Raw genomic sequence first — 10,382 nt, forward strand, 5'->3', positions numbered from 1 at the left:
TGACAATCTCCGGCGAGTTCTCGGACAATCTCCGTCGCAATTGGCAACATATTTCTTAGTCGAGGAAAAAGAAGCGGCAGATTCCATACCAGAGTCAATTGACTAGAGGTATGCGTCAGTGAAATCCAAATCTCAATATGAGCAGACACTAACAGTAGACGATTGTTGAATTAGGTCATTTTTTGGGATTTCCATGAACAGATTGAGCCACCGCCATTGTTGTAGAGGAAGAAAGTGGTCGATCTTAGTTCATGGGGCGTTGGTTTTGGAGGCGGATTTTAATAGGGTTAATAAGAAACTGATTCGTAGAATAAAGGGTTATCACAAGTTAATTTGGGATATTAATATATTTGTAATATTATTAATTTATCATTATTTATTTTTTTAGTTATTTTTTTTTGGAGGCGGATTTTATTTCGTGTTGCTGAAATGGAATTCTTTAAAGATTAATTGTTTTGTATGACAGTTGATCAAAGATAAGATTCCTACCTTTCTTAATTTGTTGGAGCTAGAGATGAATGTGCATTCTTCATGATGCCCTTTCTTAGGATAGGATTGAAGATGAGAGTATTGCTCGTACCATTTTCAGGGATGAAGCTTGCTTAGGGCCATGAAGGGTTCCCCCCCCCCCCCCCCCCCCCTTGATTTTTTGCTAGAAATAGTCTTTACTCTTTAGTTTTTATACATATTAGATCTAAAAATATAAAAATTATGTTGTGGTCCCTCTGCTCTCAAATTTTCATTTACATTATACTTTTGGCATCCCAAAAAACATCCCGAAATAAATGTTCAAGTTCCGCCACTGTCATTTGCATTGTGGCTACAAGGTTATGGAGTTAGCCGTGGAATGGTCGACGCAAAAACAGCCTAGTTCTTATTTGGATATATTGGAGTTGCCGAAACTAAAGACAAGTGATAATAGATTCAAAAAATTGAAAATTTTGTTTATTTACTCCACACTTTGTGTGATTTGGAAAACTTGAATGAGTTAGTCTATAAAAAAACAAAAGACGAGCAATAAGGATTATCATAGATGATAGTACCATTAGCATGTTTAATTAGATAAAAAATAAGGTCTAGTCATGTAAATTTGATTGATCTATATGGAGTGATGTATGTCTCCGACGTGTACTCAGGTTTGAGCTTCTTGCCTGTATACGGACGTTTCAAGCCAATTAAACCAAACGGTAAATAAAACCCTAGCCATCGGGGATGAACAATAGCTTTGGATTGCGCATCTGAAATCAATCCATCGGGTTAGTTGTACTTCAATCGATCGATCAATGCATTCTACTTTAACTTCGTTTCTTTTGCTTCTTCAAACAATCCAGAGTCGGTATATTTGATTGTCTTCTCAAAGGTTAGTGTCATATAGTTCATGAGACACTATACATTCATAAAAATCAAATAGAAGACAAACAACGTCCACATCACCTGATCCAAAGAACAACCTTCATCGGTCTCTCTTTGTTGGACGTATCGATTAGCATTTAAATCAAGTATCTTTTACAAAAGCCGGCACATTTTACAGGAGCTTGGTCATCGTCTTCATATTATCTATATAAATAACACATCATAATGTTCACTAGTTCAACCAAACCCTTGATTCTAAGCTTAAAATGGGTAATGTTAAACCAATGAAACTTGTTAATTTTACTCTCTTCCTTTTCTTGACTGCAGCAATGGATGTAAGCGCAGAACCTGCAAACAGCTGCAAACTAACTGATCATGGTCCAGTGGTGCCCACAACACCACTTGTGACTTTTCTCGAGAGAATCCAAGAAACCGCTCTCAAAACCTTTGGCCCCATGAAATTCGACCCGAAACTTTACGTTGACCTATCATTGAAGTTCGATCTTCCAATCGTCAAACAAGCATTCAATGATTTGGCCAAGACAGCAAATGGGTCTGTGTTACCTTCCGATTTTAATGATTTTCTGAACAAATATATGAATGGCGTAGAAAAGGATTTGGAGTATGTTAAACCAATCGACTTCATGGCTGAACCTGAAGGATTTTTGCCCAAAGTGGCGCACCAGGGTGTGAGAAATTGGGCTCTCGAAGTCCATTCTCTCTGGAAGAATTTGAGTCGGAAAGTGTCCGATAAGGTTTTGGAACACCCTGAATTGCATACTCTTCTTCCTTTAAAACACCCAGTGATTATACCCGGATCCAGATTTCAAGAGGTTTACTACTGGGATTCATATTGGGTAATTAGGTAAGTTTTTCAATTAGTGAATTGATATCGATAGTTACCCAAAGAATCTTGTTTACCAATTCAGTTTCTTGATTTCAGGGGATTATTAACAAGTAAAATGTACGAAACGGCTAAAGGGATAATTTTCAATCTGATTTACCTTATAGAGACATATGGATACGTTCTTAATGGCGCCAGGGCATATTATACAAACAGAAGGTATATATCTATATATCAAGCTTTTCTTTTAAATACAAATTTAGGGAATATTATATTACAAACTCAATAATTTGGTGAAAACGTTTTTTCAGTCAGCCTCCATTGTTGAGTTCAATGGTGATTGAAGTATATAAGCAAACTCACGACATGGATTTGGTGAAAAAAGCTCTCCCTGCTCTCATCAAAGAACACAAATTCTGGAACTCAGGCATACATGTTGTCACCATTGAAGACGCTCAAGGAACAATCCATAATTTAAGTCGTTATTATGCTATGTGGAATAAACCAAGGCCAGAATCATTCACAATTGTAAGAAATTCGATAATAGTTGAAGAAATTGTCTTGTGAATTGCAAAAAAAATTAAACAAAATTGTTGATTTGTTTGTTTCACAGGACACAGAAACTGCCATTAAAATTTTGAAGGATTGTGAGAAAGAGAAAGTGTATAGGGAGATTGCTTCGGCTGCAGAAAGTGGTTGGGATTTTAGTACCCGATGGATGAAGTAAATACATTTTTAATCCTTTTTTTGGTTATTTTTTGTGATTGTCTCTTTTTTTTTTTTTAATTGATAATTTGTTACAGGGATACTTCAGATCTCACAACATTGTCCACAACAATGATTTTACCCGTTGATTTGAATACGTTCATATACAAGGTACAAAAAAAAACCATTTTATCCAAATAGGGTTAAAAATTTTGATTTTTTTTATATGTTTTCCTTTTCCCAGATGGAACTTGACATATCCTTCTTAGCAAAAGTTTCTGGAAAAACTAGTGATTGTTTACACTTCAAAGAAGCTTCAAACGCAAGAAAGAAAGCAATGGATGCTATTTTTTGGAACGAAGAGAAAGGGCAATGGTTCGATTACTGGCTCGACCATGACTCAAACCGCAAGGTAACATAATCCAAGATGGCTCGAACCATGAGCCATGGGTCATGGGTGCACCCTTTGTTGTGTCAACTCTAATCTAACCACTTGTGTAACAATTTTGTAGGAGGATGTTTACACATGGGATGCTAAATATCAAAACCAAGACATATTTGCCTCAAACTTTATACCTTTGTGGGTGCGATTTCAAGACAAAACCCTCGTTAAAAAGGTTGCACAGAGTCTTCAAAGCTCGGGTCTCCTTCATGCTGCTGGGGTTGCAACATCGTTGACTAATTCCAGCCAACAATGGTAATCTACTTTTATATTTCACACTATGAAATATGTTATAAAGAGTAAAAAATATGGTCACTTTTATCACCCTTTTTTGTGATTTTTTTTCTTTGTTGAAAATAGGGATTTTCCGAATGGTTGGGCGCCGTTGCAACATATGATAGTTGAGGGACTAGTTATGTCAGGATCAGAAGAAGCAAAATTATTAGCAAAAGATATTGCTAAAAAGTGGATTAGGACTAATTACATTGTTTATAAGAAGGTGAATGCAATGCATGAGAAATATGATGTCACTAAATGTGGAGAATTTGGAGGGGGTGGGGAATATGTGCCACAAGTAAGCGCATACACATTTCATTTAAATATTTTTTGTTTCATCGACATCAGTCTCATTTCCAGTATAACATTCATCGATAACAAAAAAATATAATACATGTCAGACACAGTATAAACTTTGTTTCGTTTTAATATTGATCACCATTTTTTAATTAAAATGTTGGTTTGCAGACCGGTTTCGGGTGGTCTAATGGTGTGGTGTTGGCCTTTTTGGAGGAGTTTGGATGGCCTGAAGATTTAGATCCACAATGCCAATGATGACTTCAGTTCAATTGAACCAACTGGGCCTGGTAATGGGCCTGGCCCAAGATTTTTATTACATTTGTAAGTTGTAACTAATCTATCCGATGTTAGCTTGAAAAACGTTTGTACAAGTAAAAATCGAGGCAAAATAGTTGGTTTGTTTTATTACATTTTTTTTGTCATCTAAAAAATTATTGTAAATCTGAAATTATAGTTATTATTTAATTAATTTGATAGTGATTATATTTATGTTTATGTCTTGGACATATTTTGTACGTTGTTTGTGTATTCTTCACCAAACAAATGGGACAGAGTAAAAATGAAGGTTATGTTTGTATATTTTACATCATATATGCTTTTAGATACAATCTTTCTTATGTCGTGTTGGACGATCATTTTTGAATGTTACAATTTATGCATAAAAAGGTCATATTTATGTCATTAGGTTTCGTTTCAATTGATTTACAATAAGTTATTTTCATTTCTGATAACTAATCTGGTTTATACATAAAAGGTCATGTTTGTGTTTCGTAGATTATGGCAGGTTTGACTTTTAGTTGCAGTTGTATGTTTTTCTGTAGCGTATCTGTGCACATCTTTTCTCCTACAATATTTTATATTATACTGAGCTCTGAGCCCTATATTTATAAAATGTTTATTATATATTTTCATCTATTCGTGCAAACTTCATTGATAGGAGTTAAACGTAAACAAATAATGGTGATCGAGATTAAAGATATAGATAATGAAGTGATAAAAGGAACATATGAATGACAAGGTTAGGTTTGAGATGGAAACACACAGTTAGGGCTAAGTAATAAGTTAATCCATCCATTGTTTTATTATAGCACTAATTAATCCCATCCAATAGGTATCCTAACCACTAACTATCCTACAAAACTACAAACCTTGATTAAAAAAAATACAAACCTTTATAATTATGTGGAAGTAATAATGCCTGTCACATATTTAGAATAATAGCAAAAGCATAAGAAAATACAATTGGTTTTCTAAATTTTAAAATGTGAAGATTTGCCAAAAAGTTTAGTCAAACGTAAATTGTATAGTTTATAATTTCACATATTATTAAGTATGCAAATGATTAAACCACCTAATTAATGTGTGGGAAATTAGCAACTTTATCGTAACCATAATGGAACATAGTTTTGTTCTTAAAGTTCTTATGAGGTGGATGATGGTGGGGGGATAAGCATTAATACTCTCTTCTTTCTTTTTCTCTATATTTCTTTCATATAATTTAGAAGCCAAAAAGCCTAATGTGTGGGAGATTAGCAATCAAATTTGTTTAGTTGATGAATATAAAGTAGATGAATAGGACAACATTAGCAATCTACTTTTTCTATTTATTTATTAGTTATGTGAAGCCATTACTTTAAAATGAATATATAAAGATTTGAATGTATATGTGGGTGTGATGATATTATGATTGAAAAGTCTTTAAAGTTTATAATGGTATACTTTAATATATATATATAAAATGTTGACAACCTTGTTTGAAAAGAAATGAGATGATTGTTCTCATCAAACCAATCGAGCAACCTTGCTTTTACAAAAGAAAATCCAAATTTTTAAATAATAGAAACCTTTGATTTGGGATTTAAATATATCAAGTTTGAATTTATATTTAAAACAGTTTAAGGGGTTGTATGATAGTTGCTAATTGGGTTAGAAGTTCCGATCGAGTCCACATCTAACTGAGTTTATATTATTTGATTATTTCTCTAACTGACTGTGATAGATGATAAAAAATAACCATATTACCCTTATGTTGTCTCTTGTGCTCAATAAAATAATTATAAAAATATAAATCGTCACATAAAATCTAAATTACATATACATCATTTAAAATCCAAATACAAATTGTCATACAGGCTTATGTTATTGTATTTAAAGTAATTATTGTGTTATTGTATGCATAAATGTGGGCCAAACATTTTACTTATTTTTAAGAAAGTAATTAATACATATTATTGAATTAAAAATAATCAAAAAATACCATCTAATTTAACTAGAAGGGTATTTTAGTCAATTAATATAGATTTAATAAAGGAAATTTGCATATTTTAAGGGATCATAGATTCTATTAATTTTAAAAATCTGATTTTATTAAATATAAGGTTTTTAATTTGGACATTCTGACAGAATATGTTTGAGTATGTTCAAAAATAAAAATATTCTAGAACCATAAAATAATAAAAATATTCTTAAACATATTTCTTGATCACGACTTTAAAAAATTCTTGTAGAATAACAAATTCTCGAACCAGCAATTCAAGAATTAAAACAAAATTTATATTAATTCTTATAGAGTACATGTAACAATAGCTAAGAATTACATTTATTGTTAAAGAATAAAACTAAAAACCTTTCATATCGGGAAAAAAACATCAAAATCTAACAAATACACTAATTCATTCTAAAAGAATAATGTTGCTAAGAGGCGCCGTTCAAATTTCATGGTCCGTTCTTCAAGCATCAGTTTCTGTGGAAACAAATCCAATGAATAAATTAGTGAGAAAATATCAATATTCCATTCCAACATAATTGAAATTCGTGATTCCATTCTGATAGAATTGGAATTCTTTTACCAATAATTATATTAATTCGGGGCATTCTAACCGAATATGTTCATGATTATCATAAAAAAAAAATTCTTTTCAGATAGAATACTATAAATGAAGAAATACCATTCATATAGAATACTAAGTGTTGTCGGGATAAATGATGTTTAAAAATTAATGAGAAAGTGAAGACACAAGGGAAATGGAAGGAAAACTTAAATAAGGTAAAATTTGTAAGATGTTAAATAAAGGAAAACCATTATTCCTGTTCTAAATTGTATAACAATATATAAAACAAGGCATAAAAAGCACCCTAATTTAGGTCTAATTATCACAGTGGTAGAATTCTAACATCAAGTGAGCATGATCAAAGCCAAAAAAGTGCAAGTAAAACCCTTCTATATTTCAAGAAAAATGAAATCATATGGGTAAATTCCTGATATAGCATAAAAGCAAACCTACCACCAGTGCGTCCTTCTTGGATTATTGAATTTTTATCATCACTTCTGATTACTCAAAACCACATAAATCGAAAGATTCTAATATAAGGGAAATGGTTTCGTGGCATAAAGTCAAATCATGATCATCGATTATGTCCAACAACAATAGATGACCATTATTAAACAGCAATTCATCGAATTAAAAAAATAGTTCAAAAATTCAACAACAAATATACACATGTCGATGATCAGAAATCGACACAAGAAAAGCACCGTGAACATAATGATCAATACCGGAATCGGGCAGATAAGTAAAATACAGTGAAAGCAACATAGCACAACATTACTTACGATTTGCAGATGATCAAGAGAAACCCTAAAACCGCAATTGATTTTGGTATTTTTGAGGGGGTAAACCCCTAAAACCGCAATTCATTTTGATTCCTCATTAACATCGACGATCTTCAGAGCACCATCAGAATGCGACAATGACTTGCTCGTCGATCACCCCCTTTTTCTTCACTGTTGCTGCTCGAGACACCTAACTGGAGACAACAATTTGATTCATACTCAAACATAGGAAGCATAACCATAAAGGAGGAAATGATATCATACCTAATTTTATATGTAAATTTCAGAAAAAAAAAAACCATGATTTAATAAAATTATTTGTTGCTATCATAATCAACGATCTCGTTACCAGTAACAGACCTCGAGTGCTGAACAATTGAGCGTCCAATTGAATTGATCCAATCCTCCTTCTCCTTTTCAGAATCGACTATGAAGTACATAGTATCGGATCGGGTAGATAGCTCGAAACCGAACTGCTTGTTGAGGACATCTTCGACTCCTTTAACTGTGAAGCAGGTGGCGACTGGCACAACGCCACGGGACGTGATCCGCGGGTTACGATGCCCTCCTTGAATCTGAAAGAGTCGATGAATATAAGAGAGGAGGGAAGAGGCGGACTAAAAATTGAGTTTTAAAACTGATATTCCTAAATTCAAGGGATATTAATTGATTTATATATTTACCATAATTAATTAAATGTAAGATTACATATTTATCCTTTTGAAATGATTGGCCTACATTTATTCATACAATAACACAATAATTACTTTAAATACCTGAACCTAGCTCTTGTCATACAAAATCTAAATACAAAATAAAAAACAACATAGTAATTTTCATACAAATTTAACATTAACCATTTGAAAGTAGTTGATTAGCAATCTTGTAAACATGTGTCAACAAAATTTTTGTTCATAATATCCAAAGACCAACTAGCTCTAGCTCTATTTTCTGCCATGTCTAAGGAATAAATTGTTGGAAATATGTGTCCAATATCATAAATAATATGTGTAACTTTGAGAATAATAGCAAGTCTTTTTTTTTTTGGTTACCCTCAATAGCAAGAATAGCTACAAATAGTTTTGGGAGATTGGAAAAATAGTTTATTAATTTATTACATGCTAGTAAATTAGTTAGAAACTAGTTAAAATTAATTAGAATTAATTTGGGATTAATTGAAATTAATCTAGAGGTGCATTGACTGAATGTTAATTGTTCAATAGTTGAACAATAGGAACATTCTGGAAGTCCCATGTGGTGGATTGTAACACCAGCAAAAATTAGGTCAAAAATAATTTGTTCAACAACCATAATTGGGATGTACCAAGTGGTAGATATCGTAACAATGTTTTCAAAAATATAAAGAACACTAAAATCTGGGTTATAACTAAGAAGTTATGACAGATCGAAGATCCGCAACAAAACCGGTAAAACACTGTTAAGCCTAAAACGTGAAGTTTTAATAAAATACTTTTTAACCTTAGGTATCTAAATGAAAGTCGTAGATATTATTAAACCGTAAACAAACGTAAAAAGAACGTCCAAATTTGACTTCGTATGAGGAAGTTATGATTTTTCGAAGTTTCAGACATAGTAGTAGACAACTAACAAACTCGAAATAGAGATCGAGTGATTTCTAGCCGAAACAATCTAAATGAGAGTCGAATATCTCGTTAATAGTAACGTATCGATAAAAAGACAGGCGAAAATGGAGTTCAAATGAAGGAGTTATGAATTTCGAACGGAGTTTTCCTGTCCCGGCGTACTAAAAATAATATAATAAATATAAAGTCAAAACTAGCCGACGGAGTCTAAATGAGAGTTGTAGAGTACAGTCTCACCAACGCGTGGATATAAAGAATGCCAGAAACGGAGCTCGTACACGGGAGTTACGGAATTCAGAAATTCTGGAAATCGATTTACTCCCAGCGTAAAGGGGTACGCCCAGCGTACCAGGCGATAAGGGCATAGTCCCTTCGGCAGTAAACATCCCATCGTCCGTCAGGAGGCTGACGTACACTACGCCCTGCGTAAGAGCGTACGCCCAGCGTACAAAGGTGGTTCAGCCTCCTATAAAAGGGAGGCTAGGGTTCCGAGTTTTTTTGTTCAGTTCTTCTCTTTTCCCGCGCTTTTGCTCTGCGTTTTTCCACTCGAAGCCATCCTGACACCCCGGTTTTCATACTCAAGATCCGAAGGAAGTTCTACACACCCGAGATTCCCGAGAATTTAACTCTCACTAGTCGAAGTTCTGCTCGATTCTTCTCTCAACTACTTCAAGCTACCACTTCAATCAAGTGATTTCATACCCCTACAAACACACTTTAAATACGTTTTTAACTGCTTTTAAACACTTTTAGGGTGGGGCGGGGGGAATACAAGTAAACACACGACTAAAATCGTGTGAAACATCGATCTTTTGCTATACTTTTCATACTGTTGTTTTAACTATCTTATGAAGTTATTATCATGCAAAACACCTCACAACACAACTTTACCCTCTTGGGATACAATATGTTTTATAAATAGAAATATGTTTTATTTATACGTTTGCATACTACATCATATCAAGGGTAACCATTTCAACTATAACATGATGCTTTTACAAGAAAACTCAACTCATCATCACGCCTTTGTAACACGATAGAAAAGGAAATCATTTCATACAAATGATTTTTCATCATATTACTCGTGAACTTGTTGTTAGCAATAATGTGATGTCATATGGCTTTGTTTGTACCAAACAAAAGTCCCCACCTATAACCAGAGTCTCTTGGAGGAAGAGCGTGACAAGTGTGTATAGATCTATACGGGGCTGACGACTCCGCACCCTGACTGTTAGCTACAGTCCT

General features: G+C 33.3%; 1 protein-coding gene and 1 pseudogene across 3 annotated transcripts; one reads left to right on the forward strand and one right to left on the reverse strand.

The window, feature by feature from the left end:
* Positions 1–1,102: 1,102 nt before the first annotated feature.
* On the forward strand, positions 1,103–4,409 carry TRE1 (trehalase 1). Of its 3 annotated transcripts, none has more exons than XM_079029334.1 (10): positions 1,103–1,256; positions 1,681–2,218; positions 2,297–2,416; positions 2,509–2,725; positions 2,811–2,920; positions 3,001–3,073; positions 3,147–3,314; positions 3,415–3,599; positions 3,705–3,918; positions 4,089–4,409. In XM_079029334.1, the coding sequence occupies exons 2-10, from the start codon at positions 1,683–1,685 to the stop codon at positions 4,173–4,175; spliced, it is 1,710 nt and encodes a 569-aa protein (XP_078885460.1). In that variant the 5' UTR covers positions 1,103–1,256; positions 1,681–1,682; the 3' UTR covers positions 4,176–4,409. The 3 variants fall into 3 exon arrangements, with proteins under 3 accessions (XP_078885460.1, XP_078885462.1, XP_078885459.1); XM_079029336.1 differs by having other exon boundaries at positions 1,106–1,360; XM_079029333.1 differs by lacking the exon at positions 1,103–1,256 and having other exon boundaries at positions 1,400–2,218.
* A 3,438-nt stretch (positions 4,410–7,847) lies between these two features.
* LOC145095056 (pleckstrin homology domain-containing protein 1 pseudogene) lies at positions 7,848–8,491 on the reverse strand (annotated as a pseudogene).
* Positions 8,492–10,382: the final 1,891 nt, after the last annotated feature.

The sequence above is a fragment of the Lactuca serriola genome, chromosome 3 (genome assembly GCF_051521515.1).
Source record: "Lactuca serriola cultivar US96UC23 chromosome 3, Lser_US96UC23_V15, whole genome shotgun sequence".
Lineage (NCBI taxonomy): Eukaryota > Viridiplantae > Streptophyta > Magnoliopsida > Asterales > Asteraceae > Lactuca > Lactuca serriola.